Raw genomic sequence first — 24,047 nt, 5'->3', positions numbered from 1 at the left:
ACTGATCTTAGCACTGCCCCAGATGATAATAAAGCATGGCCAGGGACTAGTCCCCCTGGTTTATATAAGAAACCCTATTTATTTAATGGGAAATCTTTAACTTTTTTGTGTAGTTTACATTTTTACTTATTTTGGGGGGGTTATAATCCAGCATGGAAAGATTAATCAGATATTCAAAGTTTTAAAAATGTCTTTAGATGTATTGATTTACAAGGCAATGAGCATAAGTTAAACTAATGAACTAATGATCCTGCCTCGTCTTCCGCACGACAGAACAGCAGTTACCTAGCAACATCCCACCTGTTTAAGGGGTTAGAAGCTTCCATCCATTGTCAGGATGAAAGTGTGTTTTGACTTTCGACTGCGTGTGCAGTTCCTTTTTTCATTTAAAAGATTAGAGCAGGTAGCCAAGTGGCCAATGCTCACAGATATCACTGATAAGGTTGTAGGGGTTTACCTAATCCCGGTCGAGCACATGGGCAGAGAGACAGCGGCATAAAAGTTCATGGAGGAAGAAGTAGGGTCTACACTGAACACTGAACAGGCTTCCACCAAGAGGAACATACACAGTTAATGCTTTTTCCATTCACTATGTTGTGTTTCCAATGTAGTGTTTCACTGCTGTTTTTTGTGTTCATTAGTTTTCAACTTTTGAGATGAATAAGGCTGGTTTTGAATGATTTTGCTCATGTTTCCTGTCAGAATATTGCCACCTGTCACTAAAATGTGCTTGTTGAAATCAACTGGAGTATCCCTCATCCTGTCCATACTTCTATTCATCGCAGACTCTTACCCAAGCAGCGACAAGACAAACAGTAAGTTTTACGTTACAATAACTCTTTTTGTTGATGGTTTATGTGTTCTGGAAACACAATGACCAGTGAGTTGTTCTGTTGTCATTATAGCGAGAGAATATAAATTGCTATATTACCTCCTTATTCCCAAACTGTGGAAGAGAGCCACAAGGAAGAGATTGGTGATGCATGGTGCAGCTTAAAATCATACTATTCAATAGATTCTCAATTAATTTATGTCTTCATTATTTTCACAGTGGGTTGTGAGGAATGCACACTGAAACCGAACACAATATTCCCCAACATCATGCAGTGTACAGGTTGCTGCTTCTCCAGAGCTTATCCAACCCCACTACGGTCAAAGCAAACCATGCTGGTCCCCAAGAACATCACCTCTGAAGCCACATGCTGCGTTGCAAAAGAAGGGGAAAGGGTAAGACAATATTTAGCTAATAAGGTAGTTGGGATTGATATTCTCTGCTACCCAGTTTGATCATCTGACACGACGACATTCCTAGTATAATGCACATGATATCTAAACGTATAATTTAACAACAACTCGAATTATCCTGAATGTTTTTATTTTAAACCATCTATCTTTCACTTGATTCTTTCTCTCGTTCTCCTCTCTCAGGTCACCACTAAGGATGGCTCACCTGTGACGAATCACACAGAGTGTCACTGCAGCACCTGTTATTACCATAAATCATAAACAGTCTGTAAGGGCTGGAAATCTCCTTGTCGTAGAAGCAAAAGGTTGGCAACAGATTATATATTTTGCCCTACTTATTACTGAAGTTCCTTGTGTTTTAAGAGAAATCCCATATTAGGAAATCATTGTGATCCACAAAAGGTAATATTCTGCGGATAATATTTATAGTGCTCTTATGGTTGCAATGATATAAAGCTGTATTCCTGTACTGTGTTAATTAAATGTAGAATTTATTGTATGAATTGAATACGGATTAAAATGCCAATTAACATGATTGCTTCACTTCCTTCCAGGCAACTCGCTTCATGTATTGGTGCCGGATGCTGAATACACACACACACACACACACACACACACACACACACACACACACACACACATACACACGCAAGGAAGGTCAAGTAAGAACATATCTCCTTCCTGTGAAACTTTTACATTTCTTCAAAGAAATACAGTAAATACACATTGAACATGCACAGATCATCATTCCAGCCATGAGCCTGTCCTCCTCATTTCTCCCACCACTGGCCTGCATTGGTTGTGAGTGGCAAATCGGGCTGCTGGCACACAGAAAACAAAATGGTATCCTTGTCTTAACAAAAATATGAATGTATGAACGACTGAAAGGTCGGGGGGGGGGGGGGGGGGGGGACAGTTATCTTATTGTAAGAATTAATTGCACAAAACTAATTGCTTAATTATATGAAATGGGATGTAAAGGAAACTTTCTTAGCTGACCACTTACTTTTGGGGTGACTGAGAAACTTGATACAGATGGACATCTAGTGGTGCAAAGTGGCAACATCAACACTTCATCCTCGCTAAATGAGCCATGTTATAATTAATTCCCTGCTGTAGGGTGTTTGCCTTTCACGTCAGTGACCTGGTTTGCTTTCCTACCCAGCTGTTTGCTACTTTGGTGTCAGAGTGGGATGCGCCTTTTCTGTTCGGAGGGGTCAGTTTAGGAATGTTTGCTATATGAGCCACATTACAATTCACACAAAGTGAGTAAACCCTATTGGCGTGAGTTAACCCTATTGGCGTGATGCATAGGCTGTTTGCCTTTCCCGCCAGCCACCTGTGTGCAGTTCCATGCTCCGCTGTTGATTGCAGTAAATCATATCAAATCTAATTTATTTGTCACTTACACATGGTTAGCAGATGTTAATGCGAGTGTAGCGAAATGCTTGTGCTTCTAGTTCCGACAATGCAGTAATAACCAACGAGTAATCTAACTAACAATTCCAAAACTACTACCTTATACACACAAGTGTAAAGGGATAAAGAATATGTACATAAAGATATATGAATGAGTGATGGTACAGAGCGGCATAGGCAAGATGCAGTAGATGGTATCGAGTACAGTATATACATATGAGATGAGTAATGTAGGGTATGTAAACAAAGTGGCATAGTTTAAAGTGGCTAGTGATACATGTATTACATAAAGATGCAGTAGATGATATAGAGTACAGTATATACGTATACAAATGATATGAATAATGTAGGGTATGTAAACATTATATTAAGTAGCATTGTTTAAAGTGGCTAGTGATATATTTTACATCAATTCCCATTATTAAAGTGGCTGGAGTTGAGTCACTGTTTTGGAAGCAGCCACTCAATGTTAGTGGTGGCTGTTTAACAGTCTGACGGCCTTGAGATAGAAGCTGTTTTTCAGTCTCTCGGTCCCAGCTTTGATGCACCTGTACTGACCTCGCCTTCTGGATGATAGCGGGGTGAACAGGCAGTGGCTCGGGTGGTTGTTGTTTTTGATGATCTTTATGGCCTTCCTGTGACATCGGGTGGTGTAGGTGTCCTGAAGGGCAGGTAGTTTGCCCCCAGTGATGCGTTGTGCAGACCTCACTACCCTCTGGAGAGCCTTATGGTTGTGGGCGGAGCAGTTGCCGTACCAGGCGGTGATACAGCCCGACAGGATGCTCTCGACCTCCTCCCTGTAGGCCGTCTCGTCGTTGTTGGTAATCAAGCCTACCACTGTAGTGTCGTCCGCAAACTTGATTATTGAGTTGGAGGCGTGCGTGGCCACGCAGTCGTGGGTGAACAGGGAGTACAGGAGAGGGCTCAGAACGCACCCTTGTGGGGCCCCAGTGTTGAGGATCAGCGGGGTGGAGATGTTGTTACCTACCCTCACCACCTGGGGGCGGCCCGTCAGGAAGTCCAGTACCCAGTTGCACAGGGCGGGGTCGAGACCCAGGGTCTCGAGCTTGATGACGAGTTTGGAGGGTACTATGGTGTTAAATGCTGAGCTGTAGTCGATGAACAACATTCTCACATAGGTATTCCTCTTGTCCAGATGGGTTAGGGCAGTGTGCAGTGTGGTTGAGATTGCATCGTCTGTGGACCTATTTGGGCAGTAAGCAAATTGGAGTGGGTCTAGGGTGTCAGGTAGGGTGGAGGTGATATGGTCCTTGACTAGTCTCTCAAAGCACTACATGATGACGGAAGTGAGTGCTACGGAGCGGGAGTCGTTTAGCTCAGTTACCTTAGCTTTCTTGGGAACAGGAACAATGGTGGCCCTCTTGAAGCATGTGGGAACAGCAGACTGGGATAAGGATTGATTGAATATGTCCGTAAACACACCAGCCAGCAGGTCTGCGCATGCTCTGAGGTCGCGGCTGGGGATGCCGTCGTGGCCTGCAGCCTTACGAGGGTTAACAAGTTTAAATGTTTTACTCACCTCGGCTGCAGTGAAGGAGAGTCCGCATGTTTTGGTTGCGGGCCTTGTCAGTGGCACTGTATTGTCCTCAAAGCGGGCAAAAAAGTTATTTAGTCTGCCTGGGAGCAAGACATCCTGGTCCGTGACGGGGCTGGTTTTCTTTTTATAATCCGTGATTGACTGTAGACCCTGCCACATACCTCTTGTGTCTGAGCCGTTGAATTGCGATTCTACTTTGTCTCTATACTGACGCTTAGCTTGTTTGATTGCCTTGCGGAGGGAATAGCTACACTGTTTGTATTCGGTCATGTTTCCGCTCACCTTGCCCTGATTAAAAGCAGTGGTTTGCGCTTTCAGTTTCACACGAATGCTGCCATCAATCCACGGCTTCTGGTTTGGGAATGTTTTAATCGTTGCTATGGGAACGACATCTTCAACGCACGTTCTAATGAACTCGGTCACCGAATCAGCGTATTCGTCAATGTTGTTGTTTGACGCAATACGAAACATATCCCAGTCCACGTGATGGAAGCAGTCTTGGAGCGTGGAATCAGATTGGTCGGACCAGCGTTGAACAGACCTCAGCGCGGGAGCTTCTTGTTTTAGCTTCTGTCTGTAGGCAGGGAGCAACAAAATTGAGTCGTGGTCAGCTTTTCTGAAAGGAGGGCAGGGGGAGGGCCTTATATGCGTTGCGGAAGTTAGAATAGCAATGATCCAATTTTTACCAGCCCTGGTTGCGCAATCGATATGCTGATACAGTTTAGGGAGTAGGTGTAGGTAGGTATAATACATGAGTTTAATACAACATGAGTTGAAACAATCAGCATAGAGCAGAACTCCAGTTGTTCCAATGTAAACCTCCAATAGAATGGCGTAATACAATTGTTATGGAATCGACTAGAACAGTGGTTCCCTAACGTTTTATTGTCCTGTAACCCTTCAAACATTCAGCTTCCAGCTGCGTACCTCCTCTAGTACCAGGGTCAGCACACTCTCAAATGTTGTTTTTTGCCATCAATGTAATCCTGCCAAACACACACTATACGATACATTTATCAAACAGAAGAATGAGTGTGAGTTTTTGTCTCAACCTGGCTCTTTATTTAACCATATTACATATAAAACCTTATTTGTTCATCGAAAATTGTGAATAACTAACCACAGGTTAATAAGGAGTGTGTGCTTGAAAGGATGTACATAATTCTGCAAAGTTGGGTTGTATTGGAGAGAGTCTCAGGCTTAAATCATTTTCCACACGCAGTCTGTGCCTGTATTTAGTTTTCATGATAGTGAGGGCCGATAATCCACTCTCACATAGGTATGTGGTTGCAAAGGGCATCAGTGTCAGTGTGATTTGCCAAGGCAGTGTCAGCCCGATTTGCCAACAGCCCGATTTGCCAAGGCAGGATACTCTGAGCGCAGCCCAATCCAGAAATCTGGCAGTGGCTTCTGATTAAATTCAATTTTCACAGAACCGCTTGTTGCAATTTTGATGAGGCTCTCCTGTTCAGATATAAGTGGAGTAAGTGGAGTAAGTGGATTGGAGGCAGGGAATGAAAGGGATAACGAATCCAGTTGTTTGTGTCATCCATTTCGGGAAAGTACTTGCGTAATTGGGCACCCAACTCACTCAGGTGCTTCGCTATATCACATTTGACATTGTCCGTTAGCTTGAGTTCATTTGTTAATGCAGACAAAGAGCTCCAACTTCTTAATCATAGCCTCAATTTTGTCCCACACATTTGAATATAGCTGTGGAGAGTCCCTGTAATCCTAGATTCAGATCATTCAGGTGAGAGAAAAAAATCTGCCAGATAGGCCAGTCTTTTGAGAAAATCGTCATCATGCAAGCAGTCAGACAAGTGAAAATTAGGGTCAGTAAAGAAAACTTTAAGCTTGTCTCTCAATTCCAAAAAACGTGTCAATACTATGCCCCTTCAAAACCAGCGCACTTCTGTATGTTGTAAAAGTGTTACATGGTCGCTGCCCATATCATTGCATAGTGCAGAAAATACACGAGAGTTCAGGGGCCTTGCTTTAACAAAGTTAACCATTTTCGCTGTAGTGTCCAAAACGTCTTTCAAGGTGTCAGGCATTACATTGGCAGCAAGAGCCTCTCGGTGGATGCTGCAGTCTACCCAAATGGCGTCTGGAGCAACTGCTTGCATGTGCTTTACCACTCCACTATGTCTCCCTGTCATGGCTTTTGTGCCATCAGTACAGATACCAACACATCTTGACCACCAAAGTCCATTTGATGTCAAAAAGCTGTCCAGTGCTTAAAAAAAATCCTATCTTGTTGTCCTGGTTTCCAGTGGTTTGCAGAAGAGGATGTCCTTCTTAATTGACCCCTATAAACGTGACGGACATATACCAGAAGCTGTGCTAAGCCCGCCACATCTGTTGACTCATCCAGCTGTAACGCATAGAATTCACTGGCTTGTATGCGAAGCAGTAATTGTTTCAAAACAGCTCCTGCCATGTCACTGATGCATCGTGAAAAAGCGTTGCTTGATGAAGGCATTGTCTGTATAGTTTTTTTTGCGTTTTGCCCCAGCATTGTCCCAGCCATATCCACGGCAGCAGGAATAATTAAGTCCTCCACAATAGTAATGGGCTTGCCTGTCCTAGCCACTCGGTAGCTCACCATATAAGACATTTCTAGTGTCTTCTTAGTAATGGAATCTCTTGCTGTAATACATGTCTTACTACTTGAAAGTCAAAGTGAATGTTTCATCGAGTTGTGAGATAGTACTTTTGCACGTATAACACACTATGGCTGAGGAAAGGCACTACTCCCAATATAAGTGAACCCCAAATCAATTAAGTTCTCATCATATTTGTGCCTATTCGATGGTCCAACGTCCCTGTCTGTTGTTCGGTGCTTTCCCGGGTTAGGGGGCAGTAGCTCTTCGGCTACATCAGATTCACAACTGTCAGTGTCCATGCTAGCTGGGCTAACAACAAACGTAGAATTACTGATGCTAGCATTGGATGTGCTCGTGGAAGCAGAACAACTTGTGTCATCAACAGGTGCAGGTGTAGTACTGCTGGTAGTAGCAGTACTACCAGTAAAGCTGGTATGTGTCACTATGGACCCGGGCCTTTTTAAAATAGTTTATCAATTTTCGAGCAAACAATGAGCAGCAGCTATGTTTGGCTACATACCAACCGTTAGTGGAATTCCGGCGAGAGCGTAACCATTAATGTGATTGGATGTTAATTATTTGACTAGGCTACCTGTATTTGAAATTGTCTTGTTATTTTGCTGAACACTAGGTGGTTTCATTTTATTTTTGGCAGTGAAACGAGTCTACTCAGGTGATAATAAAACCTCACCCAAATGTATAGCCCCGTTGGAAGATATAAATGTCACGTTCTGACCTTTATTTCCGTTGTTTTGTATTTATTTAGTATGGTCAGGGCGTGAGTTGGGTGGGCAGTCTATGTTTGTTTTTCTATGTTTTGGGGCATTTCTATGTTTTCGGCCTAGTATGGTTCTCAATCAGAGGCAGGTGTCATTAGTTGTCTCTGATTGAGAATCATACTTAGGTAGCCTGGGTTGCACTGTTTGTTTGTGGGTGATTGTCTATGTTGATGGCTTGTTTCAGCACAGTCCATATGATTAGCTTCACGGTTATTTTGTTTACTGGTTTTGTATAGTTTTCAGTGTTCACTACTTTCTTTATTAAAGATTGACCATGGACACTTACCACGCCGCGTATTGGTCCTCAGATCCATCTCGCCTCTCCTCTTCAGATGAAGAGGAGGACGGCCGTGACAATAAATGTATTTCTTTAAAAAAAAAGTGAATCACATTATTATTTGGCATACCCCCAACGGCATTGCGCATTCCCAGGTATGGGAATACCTGGACTAGACAAACCTACTATTACACCATACTCGCGAAATCTATGGTCTCTACACTCTAAAAATTAGGAGTCCAGCAAGGGTTATTTTAAGATCCTAAAAGTTCCTTGAAGAACCTTGACATCAAAAGGTTCTCCAAGAAGCCCAAAGGAGGTGGGGTTCATCGAGGAACCTCCTTAGTTGGTGGGGGTTCTTGTAGGAACCTAACTGCCCAACTGAAACATTTGGACAGCAGGTGCAGGTACTTAACTGAAAAATGGAAAGATTGCCTCAATGTAAGGTAAGGTTTCTCCCTTGTATGATCTAAATTGATATTGTTTTAGGATGATACCATCTATATTTGTGTATTTGTACAAATGGTAGTGTTTGACACTTTCTCCCTTTAAAAACGATTTCTAAAACAGAAAATGGACACAATTCAATAGATATCAATCAACAAAGAGGTAAGAATATGTTAAAGGCTATAGCTGCATTGGGTGCAGATGACCAAACTGCTCACTTTTGTGTGTGTCTGAGTCTGCAGGTATACTAACTAGGAGGCACACAAAGGTATGCACAATTTGTATTGGTATGTTGTGCAGATCATATGTATCATCTACAGTTAATTTTGGTTTCTCCAAAACCTTATAGGACCCAGTCACAGCAGCGTCCTTATGTTTTGTATAAAAAAACATGATCAAAAGTTTTTTTTTTTCATTGTCACAACTTCTGCCGAAGTTGGTCCCTCTCCTTGTTCGGTGGTTGAAGTCGCCAACCTTCTAGCCATCTGATCCTCTTTTCATTTTCCTTTGTCTTGTATCACACCTGGTTCCAATCCCATTCATTACATGTTGTGTATTTAGCCCTCTGTTCCCCCTCATGTCCTTGTTGGTGATTGTTTTGTTTGTAAGCATTGTGCTTTTAAACACTTATTAAACTGCTCCGTTTTATAAGATCGATCTCCTGCACCTGACTTCCCTGTCACCAGCACACACCCAACCACCAGCACGCACCCTTACATTCATTCACATTTGTACATCTGTATAATTGCAGTTTTTTGATTCACACACTTCCCCCTCCCTACACCTCTGATGAATATAACAGGAAACCTGCTTGATCACCATGCACTGCAAAATCATTCTGGCTATGGATACGGAGAACATCAACACATTAACATGAACAAGCAAAAGGATATGTCCATTGGACTTGGGCCTCGGCTGGGAGTTTACCTCATGTTTGGATTTTTACATTTTGCTTTGCCACTAATATCATAATAAACACTGACAACTGAAATATTGTGACATTGTTGTTATTGTTATGAATATTATTAACAATAAGGGAGGGGGGAGTAAAAAAATGTACCCAAAAAGGTTATTCAAAAGGTTCTTCGAGGATCCATTAAAAGGGGTTCTTTGAATAACCATTTTAAACGTTTTTTTTCGAAGAACTTATAGAGGATACCCCACAGTTTAAATTTGAATAACCCCTGAAGCATACTCCAGTGTAGGCTTGCCTAGTTGTCCGGTAACCTGACTAAGTGTGTGCATTGACGTGAAAGTATTAATGGGAGGTCGGTGTTGGATGTGGGTGTACCTGGGGGACAGCGTGTTTGCTTCCCGGAGATTCAGGTGGACAGCTCCGGCGTGACATGTACAGTATATGATCACAATGATGGTAATTGATCTTTTGTTGTATTACTTGTGAAGAAATACATTGAAATCATTTGTTAAATTTTTTTTTTACTGGACTGATGGTGCCTGCATTGGATGGTCAGTCTCAGGAGAGAGAGAGAGAGAGATTTTTTTTAAATACTCCTTGATATTAGAAAGATACAAGGTGTTAATAACAATGCAAGTCAATCGATACACTTTCTAGCATGAGTGGACAGGGAGAGGGCTTTTTATGGCATAAAAATTTGAATAAAGTGTTGACAGTACTGATTTAATCTTAAACATTAACTGACTCATTATAACAGCAGCACTTTGCTGTATTCGTTTACAGTCTCTCTCTAGTCTCTCTTGAGTCAACTTCGCTGTGTGCTCGTGGAAGCACCAGACACAGTGATCTGAGCAATCTGATTGGCCACTGGTAGGCCTATAGGTGTCCTTGATTTGCTTTCCGGGCCAACTGAGTATGCAGAGTTTACTACTACCCAGCGCGCAGGGCTGCTGAATCAAATGCTCCTACAGCAAACAGCCAGAAACAAATACAAAAATAGGAACACAAGGCTTTATTGTTGGGCTTTTTACAGAAATGTTTGGCGATCGACTAGGAAAGCCGACCAGTCGATTGCCCTCGACTGATTGGTAACCACTGCTAATAACCTTTTCGAATCCAGACGAGTCCTTCTTCAGCAACACATCCCCAACCCCCACATCACATGCAACAGCAAACAGCTTGAATGATACTGTGAAATTTGGCGCCCCATACACCGGCTCCCATGATAAGATGGCCATGACCTGTTCCAGTGCCTGCTGACACTGCTCTGTCCAGCAAAGCCTGGCCCCTTTTTTCAATTTGTCAGGTGTTCAGTCACCGCTGCAAAGTTGGGAAAACATCTCTGATAGAACCCACTCATTCTCAGAACTCTCAACAACTGCTTCCGTGTCCGTGGCATCGGCAAGTCAATTATGGCCTGGATCTTGGCTGCCCTTGGCTTCACCTTCTGCAACCCCACCACATGACACAAAAAGGTCACCTTGGGCCTGTGCAATTTCACACTTGGATAAGTTTACCACCAACCCTGCCCCCTCCAAACACTGGAACAATCCACATATATGGTCCACATGCTCTGCTCATGAGTCGCTGTAAACTAGCACTTTGTCAATGTAAGTGACCACATTGCTCAACTCTGCCGTCACAGTATTCATCAAACGTTAGAATGTGGCTGGGGCATTTTTCATCCCAAACGGAAGAACCAGACACCGATGCAAACCCTCTTGGTGTCACAAAGGAAGATACCTCCTTAGCATGTTCTGACAGGGACACCTGCCAGTATCCCTTCAGCAAATACGACTTTGAGACATACTGAGCTTTCCCAAACCTATCAATGTAATCCTCCAGCCGGGGAATTGGATACAAATCGTTTAGTGTTTTTCTAAGAAGTATTGACATGCTGAATGCACCGAGCTGTCTTTTTAAAAAATATATATTTTATTTTTGCATTTTCCAGTTAAGAACATTGAAAACAAAATTGAAAAGATATTAGACAACGATAGGACAAAGTAACAGTAACAGACGAGCATAACAAAAAATAATTATAATTATAATTATATATACAAACATACAATAAGAAAAAAAATAACAATAATGAGACATTGGATCACTTGCCGTAGGCTACATATTATACATTACGTGTGAAATATTATGTGAGGATTATATAGATATTCAATCAATGAGATGTGGGGGGAGATTCTCCATATAGTCAATAAAAGGTTGCCAAATTCTGTAAAATGCCTTTAACTTATTCCTCAAGCAGTAAGTGATTTTCTCCAAAGGGATACAACTATTAACTTCCGATAGCCACATTGCAACTGGCAGGGAGGAATCCAATTTCCATTTCAAGGCAATACATTTCTTGGCAATCGCTAGCAATATTTCTGTCAGCTTTATAGTATGGCTTTGCCTAAGATTGGTGTTAGTAAAGTTGCCCAGTAGACAGACCTCCGGGTCTAAAGGGAATGCAACCCCGTGAATTGAGGATATGGTATGGCATACCCCCTGCATGAAACCGTGTAGTTTTGAACACTGCCAAGTGGAATGGAGGAATGTTCCTTCATCTGAGCCACATCTAAAACATAGGGAGGAGATATCAGGGTTGAACTTGTGCAGTCTAGATGACTGGGTGATATAGAGCTGATGGAGGAAATTAAACTGGATCAGTCTGTATCTGGAGTTCAATGTGGATGTAACACCATCCCTGCATAGGTCACTCCATAGATCCTCATCAAGATCAATACCCAGATCTTTTTCCCATCTAAGTCGGGGTTTATCTAGCTCATGCAGTGTTAGTCCTGACATAAGAGCATCGTATACACGGGAAATGGTCTTGAACAGTCGTTGGTCTGTGTGGCAGAGTTGTTCAATAGGTGACATCTTAGGTAGGTTCCATTGTCCCTTGAGAGTCACCCTAATAAAGTTTTGTAGTTGTAGGTAGCTAAAGAAGTCCCTGTTAGGCAAGTGGTATTTCTGTTTCAGCTGATCAAAAGACATAAGAACTCCCTCCTCATAACAATGTTCCAGAAGAGTGATCCCCTTATCAGACCATGGTCTAAAGTTACTATTCTGGAAAAACATAGGAATCAATCTATTGTTCCATAAAGGGGTTTTAGGGGAAAGGAATCCCCCTCCTCCGAACAGCTCATGTAGTTTGCACCATGCCAGGACAGAATGTATGATTAAAGGGTTGTTTGTGATGGTTTTTATAGATTTTCTGTCCCATTTGTAAAACAATTCTGCCCCAGTGTCATCGTTTACCTCAAGCTTTTCAATGTTCAACCATGAGGGAGAGGGACCATTGTCAAACCTCTGAGCCAGAAACCTAGACTGTACTACTGGGCTGCACATTCTAAAATTGGGGACTTTTAAGCCCCCTTGACCGTAATCAAGGGTCAGTTTATCCAGGCCAACCCTAGGGGTTTTGCTGTGCCAGATAAACCGTCTGGTCAGCTTGTCGAGAGAGGAAAAAAATGCTACGGGAACAGGGATAGGGAGAGATTGAAACAGATATAGAAATCTGGGCAGGACATTCATTTTAATTACACTGATTCTACCCAGTAGAGTCAGAGGTAAGTCCATACATTTACAAAGGTCACCCTCTACCTTTTGCAACAAACTGGCCAGATTGAGTTTATAGAGGTTGTTCAGATTACCATCCACCATTATGCCCAAATATGTGAAGCCCATAGGCGACCATCTAAAAGGAAACTTGTGCTTGATGGCATGATGGTCAAAGACAGACAACGGTAAGATTTCGCTTTTATCAAAATTGACTTTATATCCAGAGAAAGAACTATAACACTGTAGTAGGATCTGCAAGTGAGAGAGGGAGTGTTCTGGGTTTGTTAGAAATAAGATAAGGTCATTCGCAAAGAGTGATAATTTATGGGTATGGGGGCCCACCCAAGCTGTCTTTTTAAACTACTAACACACAGCTTGGATACCCATGCATACCCCACAAGACCTGCCACCAGGTGTCTCTTCGTTATCCCCAAATCCAGAAAAGACAATGGGAGGCGCAGATTATTAGATAGAGCCATGGCTACATGGAACTCTATTACACATCAGGTAACTGATGCAAGCAGTAGAATCAGATCTAAAATCCACCTTACGGAATGGCAGGGACTGCGAAGAGACACACACACACAGGCACAGACACACACATACAGTGGGGAGAACAAGTATATGATACACTGCCGATTTTGCAGGTTTTCCTACTTACAAAGCATGTAGAGGTCTGTAATTTTTATCATAGGTACACTTCAACTGTGAGAGACGGAATCAAAAATCCAGAATATCACATTGTATGATTTTTAAGTAATTGATTTGCATTTTATTGCATGACATAAGTATTTGATACATCAGAAAAGCAGAACTTAATATTTGGTACAGAAACCTTTGTTTGCAATTACAGAGATCCTCCAGAGTTTCCTGTAATTCTTGACCAGGTTTGCACACACTGCAGCAGGGATTTTGGCCTACTCCTCCATACAGACTTTCTCCAGATCCTTCAGGTTTTGGGGCTATCGCTGGGAAATACGGACTTTCAGCTCCCTCCAAATATTTTCTATTGGGTTCAGGTCTGGAGACTGGCTAGGCCACTCCAGGACCTTGAGATGCTTCTTACGGAGCCACTCCTGGCTGTGTGTTTCGGGTCGTTGTCATGCTGGAAGACCCAGCCACAACCCATCTTCAATGCTCTTACTGAGGGAAGGAGGTTGTTGGCCAAGATCTCGAGATACATGGCCCCATCCATCCTTCCCTCAATACGGTGCAGTCGTCCTGTCCCCTTTGCAGAAAAGCATCCCAAAGAAAGACGTTTCCACCTGCATGCTTCACGGTTGGGATGGTGTTCTTGGGGTTTTACTCATCCTTCTTCTTCCTCCAAACACGGCGAGTGAAGTTTAGACCAAAAAGCTCTATTTTTGCCTCATCAGACCACATGACCTTCTCCCATTCCTCCTCTGGATCATCCAGATGGTCATTGGCAAACTTCAGACGGGCCTGGACATGCGCTAGCTTGAGCAGGGGGACCTTGCGTGCTCTGCAGGATTTTAATCCATGACGGCGTTGTCACGAATCCCGCTTCCTGAGTCTGTGTTTGCCTGTGTTTCTGTCCTGGAGTGTGTCTCCGGTGTCCTGGAACGCACCCTGTCTGGTTGCCGGGCGAATTAGCTTGTTGGGAGATCGATGTTCACCCGCACCTGTATCCCATCAGTAATCTGCACACCTGTCCTGATCATCACCTCTCCCCTTCAAAAGCTCTGACCTGACATCCATTCCCTGCCGGATCGTTAGCCATGAACAGTATGTTGTGCCATAGTATCAGCCTCAAGTTGGATAGAATTTGTTTTGTTGTTTTTTACGTATTGCTTGCCTTAAACTTTGTTCTGTCTTCAGTTACTCACCCGGATCATTTACCCCATTCCCGCCTGGTCGTCGGAGGATTCCGCTACCCCATTGGATCCACCAATTTACTCCCATCAACTTACCACCGCTGCCCGCTACACCACCTGGATATATCTACCCATTCACATTCACTTGTAAATAAATACTCACCTTCTTCCTACTCTCCTTGTCCTGGTCTGCTTCTGGGTTCGATTTTGAAAGATCCTGACAGAACGATCCGGCCAAGGATGAACCCAGCGGACCTGGACTCCGTTTGCCATGCCATTACCCAGCAGGGGAAGACATTGGGACAACACAAGATGGCGCTACAGGAGATAGCGGGTTCAATCCAGAACTTATCTGCTACCACGAATGAATCGCCGGCAAACTGAGCTGATCCTGGATTTGTGTCAAGCTAGCAGATAAGTTCTGGATTGAACCCGCTATCTCCTGTAGCGCCGTCTTGTTTCACCCATCTCACCTGCCGTGTCTGGTGCGGTTTCCTTCCGTGAACCCAAGGTACCGACGCCTGATAAATATGAAGGGGATTTGGGAAGATGCCGTTCTTTCTTATGCAGTGTGGGTTAGTGTTTGATCTGCAGCCCCATTCTTACGCCACTGACAAGGCTAGGATAGCCTTTGTTATTGAACTGCTGCGTGGAAGAGCTCTGGAATGGGCTTCAGCCGTTTGGGAACGACAGGAGACCTGCATGGCTTCATACCAGGAGTTCACGGGAGAGATGAGAAAGCTTTTTGACCATCCAGTCCGAGGTAAGGACGCAGCTAAACGTTTGTTCACTCTTTGCCAAGGAGCTCGCAGTGTGGCAGACTTTATGATCGAGTTCAGGACATTGTCTGTGGAGAGTGGTTGGAATGAGGAGTCACTACAAGCGGCTTTTTACCAGGGGTTGTCGGAGCAACTCAAGGACGAGCTGATATCCTATCCAGAGCCTAGTGATCTAGACAGCTTGGTCACCTTAGCTATTCGGGTAGATAATAGAGTCCGAGAGAGAAGGAGGGAGAAGCAGTGGGGTCCATCTAATCAATCTGAGACTCGGTTACCATTCGGGTCAGGAAGTGGACCAGAACGGGCTGATCATTTTCCTTCACACGGGATTAGTTGAGGAGTCCTGCCGCCAGATCCTGAACCTATGCAAGTGGGGCGGCACGGGTTAACTAAGGACGAGCGCCAACGTAGACGTGAGACCAACAGCTGCCTCTACTGTGGTAGCTCGGGACATTACATCTCTGTTTGTCCTCTGCGCCCGTTAAACTGCTCGGCTCGTTAAGTTTGGGAAGTTTGTTAGCGAGCCAGTTTCAACCTCTCACGAGCCCTGTCAGACCTCGTTTTCCTGCTACCCTCATAAATAAGAATCAGAGTTTAGCGATTAACGCTTTCATCGATTCAGGTGCCGATGACAGCTTCATTGATGCCGACTTAGTGGAACAGCTGGGGCTTTCCAAGGAGCAATTACCGGAAGCCATTGAAGCAACCACTCTGAACGGCAGTATTCTGGCACGGATCACTATGAGGACTGAACCGGTTAAGATGTTGTTGTCGGGGAATCATTCAGAGGTTATTTCTTTTTTCATTTTGCCTTCCCCCCATGTTCCTCTGGTTCTTGGATACCCCTGGCTAAGAGAACACAATCCTTTGTTCTATTGGGTGACTGGTAAGGTAACTAGTTGGAGCATTGAGTGCCATGCTAACTGCCTCAGGACTGCCTGTTCTCATGCTGTCCCCAGTCGGGTCAGTGAGTCTGCTCCTCCTGATTTGTCCTTGGTTCCTGAAACATATCACGAGTTGGGTGAGGTGTTCAGTAAGCAGAAAGCTCAGTCACTTCCTCCCCACCGACCTTATGATTGTACAATTAAGCTGTTCCGTGGAGCTGCCTTTCCCAAGGGACGGTTATACAGTATTTCTCGACCTGAGCGGGAAGCCCTGGAGACCTACATAAAGGAGTCTCTTGCTGCAGGTCTCATTCGTCCCTCGTCATCACCCCTTGGAGCTGGATTTTTTTTTGTGAGTAAGAAGGATGGCTCTCTTCGACCGTGTATTGATTATCGGGGGTTGAATGATATTACGGTCAAGAACAAGTACCCCTTGCCCTTGATGAGCTCCGCTTTCGATTCTTTACAGGGTGCTACTGTGTTTACGAAGCTTGATCTACGCAATGCGTATCATCTGGTTCGGATCAAAGAGGGGGACGAGTGGTTGACTGGATTCAATACACCTATGGGACATTTCGAGTACCAGGTGATGCCGTTTGGACTTTCCAACGCTCCAGCAGTGTTCCAAGGTTTGGTGAATGACGTGCTGAGGGATATGATCGGTCTGTTTGTGTTCGTTTACCTGGATGACATCCTGATTTTCTCCAAGGAGCTTTCCAGCCACATCCAGCATGTTATTAAGCAGGTCCTGCAGCGGTTATTGGAGAACCGTCTGTTTGTGAAGTCAGAGAAGTGTGATTTTCACGCCCACACTACATCCTTCCTCGGGTACATCGTCTCCAGGGGTGAGATCAAGATGGACCAAGAGAAGGTTCGGGCGGTTCGGGATTGGGTCTGGCCCGGTACGAGATTGCAGCTCCAGAGATTCCTGGGATTTGCGAACTTCTGAGGTTTATCCGTGATTACAGCCGGGTGGCCGCCCCTTTAACTGCTCTGACGTCTTGCACCAGAATTTTCTGTTGGACTCCTGAGGTAGACCAAGCATTTCTGAACTTGAAGAGCCGATTCACCAACGCGCCGATTCTCTCTCAACCTGACACTTCCCGTCAGTTTGTTGTTGAGGTGGACGCGTCTGATGTGGGGGTGGGCGCCATCCTGTTCCAGCGTAGCTCCACTGACGGTAAACTCCATCCCTGCGCCTTCTACTCTTGTCGTCTTTCACCAGCTGAGAGAAACTACGATGTGGGTAACCGGGAGCTTCTCGCTGTGACGCTTGCCTTGGAGGAGTGGCGTCACTGGTTGGAGGGAGCGGAGCAACCGTTTGTGGTCTGGACTGACCACAAGAATCTGGCTTACGTGCAATCGGCTAAACGTCTCAACTCCCGTCAGGCCAGGTGGGCTTTGTTTTTTGGACGCTTCAATTTTTCCCTGACGTTCCGACCTGGGTCGAAGAACGGCAAAGCGGACGCCTTGTCCCGGATGTTCTCCAAGACGGATGAGAGTGGGGCCAAGACTGAGACGATTCTTCCCCAGAACCTTGTCTTGGGAGCCGTTACATGGAGGATTGAGGAGGATGTGATGGCGGCCCTTCGGACGTAGCCCGGCCCCGGTAATGGTCCACCCGGTCGGTTGTTCGTGCCTGAGTCGGTCCGTCCTGCTGTTCTTCAGTGGTCCCACGCCAGCAAGATAGCTTGTCACCCTGGCGTTGCTCGGACTATGGCGCTACTGCGCAGACGATTTTGGTGGCCTGCCATGGGAGAAGATACCCGGAGGTTTGTTGCCACATGTCCTGTTTGTGCTCAGAACAAAAGTACCAATCGGCCCAGCTCTGGGCTTCTTCACCCCCTACCTATTCCTCAGCGACCTTGGTCACATCTGGCCCTGGATTTTGTCACGGGATTGCCCCCTTCTGTTGGGAACACGGTCATTCTGACCATTGTGGACAGATTCAGCAAGTTTGCTCATTTTGTCCCTCTCTCCAAGCTTCCATCTGCCACGGAGACGTCCGAGATCCTGGTTAGGGAGGTTTTCAGGGTCCACGGATTGCCCAGTGACATTGTTTCTGACCGTGGTCCTCAGTTTACCTCTGCTGTCTGGAGATCCTTCTGTTTGGCCATTGGAGCTACAGTCAGTCTCACTTCTGGATTTCACCCACAATCTAATGGTCAGGCGGAGAGAGCCAACCAGAAGATGGAGTCCACGCTGCGTTGTCTTGTCTCCTCTGATCCCACCTCTTGGTCATCTCAATTACCCTGGGTCGAGTATGCCCATAATACCCTTCCTTCATCTGCCACTGGGATGTCCCCCTTCCAATGCCTGTACGGATACCAACCTCCCTTGTTTCCTTCTCAGGAGAGGGATCTTTTGGTTCCTTCTGTCCAGGCCCACATTCGTCGTTGCCACCGGACCTGGCATCGGGCCAGGAAGGTCCTCCTTAGAGTTTCTGACCGGTATCAGATCCAGGCGAATCGTCGCCGTATTCCTGCTCCCGCTTATACCATCGGAGATAAGGTTTGGTTGGCAACACGGGATCTTCCTCTACGGACTGAGTCGAGGAAACTGTCACCAAAGTTCATTGGTCCGTTTGTGGTGGAGAGAATCATTAACCCTGTTGTGGTCCGACTCAAATTGCCGGCAACGCTTTGAGTACACCCCACCTTTCATGTCTCCTGCCTCAAGCCGGTTTCCAATATCTCATGGATTGGGAAGGATATGGTCCAGAGGAGAGGAGTTGGATTCCTCGGCGTCAGATCCTTGATGACGACCTGCTTCGTGACTTCTTCCGCCTCCACCCTGGCGCTCCAGGTAGTCCGCCCAGTGGCGTTCGTCGGAGGGGGGGTACTGTCACGAATCCCGCTTCCTGAGTCTGTGTTTGCCTGTGTTTCTGTCCTGGAGTGTGTCTCCGGTGTCCTGGAATGCACCCTGTCTGGTTGCCGGGCGAATTAGCTTGTTGGGAGATCGATGTTCACCCGCACCTGTATCCCATCAGTAATCTGCACACCTGTCCTGATCATCACCTCTCCCCTTCAAAAGCTCTGACCTGACATCCATTCCCTGCCGGATCGTTAGCCATGAACAGTATGTTGTGCCATAGTATCAGCCTCAAGTTGGATAGAATTTGTTTTGTTGTTTTTTACGTATTGCTTGCCTTAAACTTACCTCCGTTTGTTCTGTCTTCAGTTACTCACCCGGATCATTTACCCCATTCCCGCCTGGTCGTCGGAGGATTCCGCTACCCCATTGGATCCACCTATTTACTCCCATCAATTTACCACCGCTGCCCGCTACGCCACCTGGATATATCTACCCATTCACATTCACTTGTAAATAAATACTCACCTTCTTCCTACTCTCCTTGTCCTGGTCTGCTTCTGGGTTTGATTTTGAAAGATCCTGACAGGCGTAGTGTATTACTAATGGTTTTCTTTGAGACTGTGGTCCCAGCTCTCTTCAGGTTATTGACCAGGTCAGGCCGTGTAGTTCTGGGCTGATCCCTCACCTTCCTCATGATCATTGATGCCCCAAGAGGTGAGATCATGCATGGATCCTCAGACCGAGGGTGATTGACCATCATCTTGAACTTCTTCCATTTTCTAATAATTGCTCCAACAGTTGTTGCCTTCTCACCAAGCTGCTTGCTTATTGTCCTGTAGCTCATCCCAGCCTTGTGCAGGTCTACATTTTTATCCCTGATGTCCCTACACAGCTCTCTGGTCTTGCCCATTGTGGAGAGGTTGGAGTCTGTTTGATTGAGTGTGTGGACAGGTGTCTTTTGTACAGGTAACGATTTCAAACAGGTGCAGTTAATACAGGTAATGAGTGGAGAACAGTGGGGCTTCTTAAAGAAAAACTAACAGGTCTGTGAGAGACGGAATTCTTACTGGTTGGAAGGTGATCAAATACTTATGTCATGCAAGAAAATGCAAATTAATTACTTAAAAATCATACAATGTGATTTTCTGGATTTTTGTTTAAGATTCCGTCTCTCGCAGTTAAAGTGTACCTATGATAAAAATTACAGACCTCTACATGCTTTGTGAGTGTATATATAAAACTGAACACTACAAAAATACAAAACAACAACGTGAATGAACAAACGAAACTCGAAACAGTCCCGTATGGTACAGACACAGGAAACAATCACCCACAACTCAAAAGTGAAACCAGGCTACCCAAGTATGGTTCTCAATCAGGGACAACGAATGACAGCTGCCTCTGATTGAGAACCACACTAGGCCAAACACAGAAATCTCAAATCATAGAAAAAGGAACATAGACAACCCACCCAACTCACGCCCTGACCATACTAAAACAAAGACATAACAAAAGCACTAAGGTGACATGTGACATGTTCTCCCCACTGTACACATTCACATACACAAAGACCCCAGCCACCCCAGTCATAGACTGTTCTCTCTACTACCGCATGGCAAGCGGTACCGGAGTGCCAAGTCAAAGACAAAAATGCTTCTCAACAGTTTTTACCCCCAAGCCATAATACTCCTCAACAGGTAATCAAATGGCTACCCGGACTATTTGCATTGTGTGTTCCCTCCCCACCCCGACTCCTCCATACATTCATGTACTACCTCAATTGGGCCGACCAACCAGTGCTCCCGCACAGTGGCTAACCGGGCTATCTGCATTGTGTCCCACCCACCACCCGCCAACCCCTCTTTTATGCTACTGCTACTCTCTGTTCATTATATATGCATAGTCACTTTAACCATATCTACATGTACATACTACCTCAATCAGTCTGACTGACTGGTGTCAGTATGTAGCCTCGCACGTGACAAATAAACTTTTATTTGATTTGATATTTGATGCTAACACACGCACTCTACACACACGTACACATGGATTTTGTATTGTAGATATGTGGTGGTAGAGTAGTGGCACACACTTAATGTGTTGTAAAAAGTGTTTTGAAATGTAATGTCATGTAATATTTTTTATTGTACATAACTGTAACTGGATAGAAAACCAGGTGTCTGCTAACTGGGTTGCTGGGTCCTCTCAATCCTTTGAGGGGTTTGCCGGTACTTGCTTGGCCTACTTTTTAGACCGAATCACTACACAGGCTGGGAGTATTCCTTTTGCCTCAAAGCTATCAAACTGATCCATTCCGGAGCCCAGCAACAAAACATATTGAGACCACCAAATGAACAGCGTTCGAGAAGTCCAGTTGGACTGCCTGAAGTGAATGCTTGTATTCTTAAAATGTTGGAGTATTGTGTTCCACAAGTTACACTGAAAAGTAATCTCAAGTTTATCCATTTGGCATAGTGCATTAGAGCCTTGTTATGGATGACCAGAGTGCGATTATCTTCCTCAGACACTTCTAAACTCAGCAAAAAAAGAAACATCCCCTTTTCAGGACCCTGTCTTTCAAAGATAATTCGTAAATATCCAAATAACTTCATAGATCTTCATTGTAAACGGTTTAAACAGTGTTTCCCATGCTCGTTCAATGAACCCTAAACAATTAATGAACATGCACCTGTGGAACGGTCGAATACATTAACAGCTTACAGACGGTAGGCAATTGAGGTCACACTTATGAAAACTTAGGCCTTTCTACTGACTCTGAAAAACACCAAAAGAAAGATAACCAGGGTTCCTGCTCATCTGTGTGAACGTGTTTTAGGCATGCTGCAAGGAGGCATGAGGACTGCAGATGTGGCCAGGGCAATAAATTGCAATGTCCATACTGTGAGACGCCTAAGACAGCACTACAAGGAAACAGGACGGACAGCTGATCGTCCTCGCAGTGGCAGACCACATGTAACAACACCTGCACAGGATCGGTACATCCGAACATCACACCTGCGGGACAGGTACAGGATGGCAACAAGAACTGGCCGAGTTACACCAGGAATGAACAATCCCTCCATCAGTGCTCAGACTGTCCGCAAGAGGCTGAGAAAGGCTGGACTGAGGGCTTGTAGGCCTGTTGTAAGGCAGGCATCACCGTAACGACAGTGCCTATGGGCACAAACCCACTGTCGCTAGACCAGACAGGACTGGCAAAAAGTGCTCTTCACTGACTAGTCACGGTTTTTTCTCACTAGGGGCGATGGTCAGATTTGAGTTTATCGTCAAAGAAATTAGTGTTACACCGAGGCCTGTACTCTGGAGCGGGATCGATTTGGAGGGTCCGTCATGGTCTGGGGTAGTGTATTACAGCATCATCAGACTGAGCTTTGAGCACGTCTGTGACCTGTTGGATCGGAGGGTGAGGGCTAGGGCCATTCCCCACATAAATGTCCGGGAACTTGCAGGTGCCTTGGAGGAAGAGTGGGGTAACATTGCACAGCAAGAACGGGCAAATCTGGTGCAGTCCATGCGGAGGAGATCCACTGCAGTACTTAATGCAGCTGGTGGCCACACCAGATAGTGACTGTTACTTTTGATTTGGACCACCCACCCTCCCCACCCTTTGTTCAGGGACACATTATTCAATTTCTGTTAGTCACATGTCTGTGGAACTTGTTCAGTTTATGTCTCAGTTGTTGAATCTTGTTATGCTCATACAAATATGTACACGTTAAGTTTGCTGAAAATAAACGCAGTTGACAGTGAGAAAACGTTTATTTTTTTGCTGAGTTTAGAAGAGACTGACTAACATTGGCATAATTGAGCCATAATGCTTTTGTGGCTTGTGCATGGGCAGACCACATCTTACCAGAAAGAGTTTTGTGGGTTTCAATTAAACAATTTTAATTTGGTTGTAAACCTGATGTAAACAATCTGCCATTGCCAAGTGGATTTGGAGCAAGTTAAATATTGACTGCACAAGCGTGAATCTGTCTCAAGGCAGCAGTTTACAGTATTTACCCCAACCAAATTCAAAGTATGTGCAGCTCAAGGCACCCACTCCGCCAATGGGTTGATATGCTTGATTGCAGGCATTTTGGTTGTCGTGCCTTTGTGTTGAGCAGAAAAATAACCAGTCAGTTCGAGTATTGTTTGTTTAAGTTGTTGCTCGTGCTGTTGTTTTATTTTATGCTTTCTGATTGGATTATGAATGACACATGACTCACACAATTGACCAGTCTCATGTACTTATTTTGCAGTTATTTTTAAAACTTTTTATTAATAAGTTACCCAATCAAGGCAGGACCCCCAGTTACCCACGTGGGCCCCCTAACTCCTCTCCTTCCCCCATCTGATGATTCGCAGAGCAGCAGCAGGCAGCAACAGGCTGTCAACACTCATTGAGAGTGGGCTCCTGAGTTCTTCTGTGGTTGGCAGTTGCAGTACATATATAATATATACTGTGTATATATATTTGTTGCTGTTTCCTGGGCACAGGGGCTTCAGTCCCGGTAAACCCCTACATTAACTTGGTCCTGACTGTGGCCTTCCCCTCTTACCCACCTACTACATAACACAATGCTTATGAGTGTTCACACCACAGGAAGCTTCTGAGGGGAGGATGACTCATAATAATAGCTGGAATGGAGTGAATGGAAAGGTACACTATATATAGCAAAGTATCTGGCTCCCCTTTCAAATCAGTGGATTTGGCTATTTCAGCCATACCAGTTGCAGACAGGTTATAAAAGTGAGCACACAGCCATGAAAACTCCGTAGACAAACATTGACAGTAGAATTGCCTTACTGAAGAACTTTCAACCTGGCACTGTCATAGGAGGCCTCCTTTCCAAGAAGTCAGTTGGTCAAGTTTCTTCTCTGCTAGAGCTGCCCAGGTCAAATATAAGTGCTGTTATTG

General features: G+C 44.9%; 1 protein-coding gene across 1 annotated transcript; it reads left to right on the top strand.

The window, feature by feature from the left end:
- Positions 1-724: 724 nt before the first annotated feature.
- On the top strand, positions 725-1,714 carry LOC118941356 (glycoprotein hormones alpha chain 2-like). The gene is made up of 3 exons (XM_036953811.1): positions 725-815; positions 1,052-1,227; positions 1,429-1,714. The coding sequence occupies exons 1-3, from the start codon at positions 725-727 to the stop codon at positions 1,504-1,506; spliced, it is 345 nt and encodes a 114-aa protein (XP_036809706.1). The 3' UTR covers positions 1,507-1,714.
- Positions 1,715-24,047: the final 22,333 nt, after the last annotated feature.

This window comes from Oncorhynchus mykiss, chromosome 19 (genome assembly GCF_013265735.2).
Source record: "Oncorhynchus mykiss isolate Arlee chromosome 19, USDA_OmykA_1.1, whole genome shotgun sequence".
NCBI classification, from domain to species: domain Eukaryota; kingdom Metazoa; phylum Chordata; class Actinopteri; order Salmoniformes; family Salmonidae; genus Oncorhynchus; species Oncorhynchus mykiss.
Note: the sequence above shows the minus strand (reverse complement) of the source record. Positions and strands in the feature narration are given on the sequence as shown.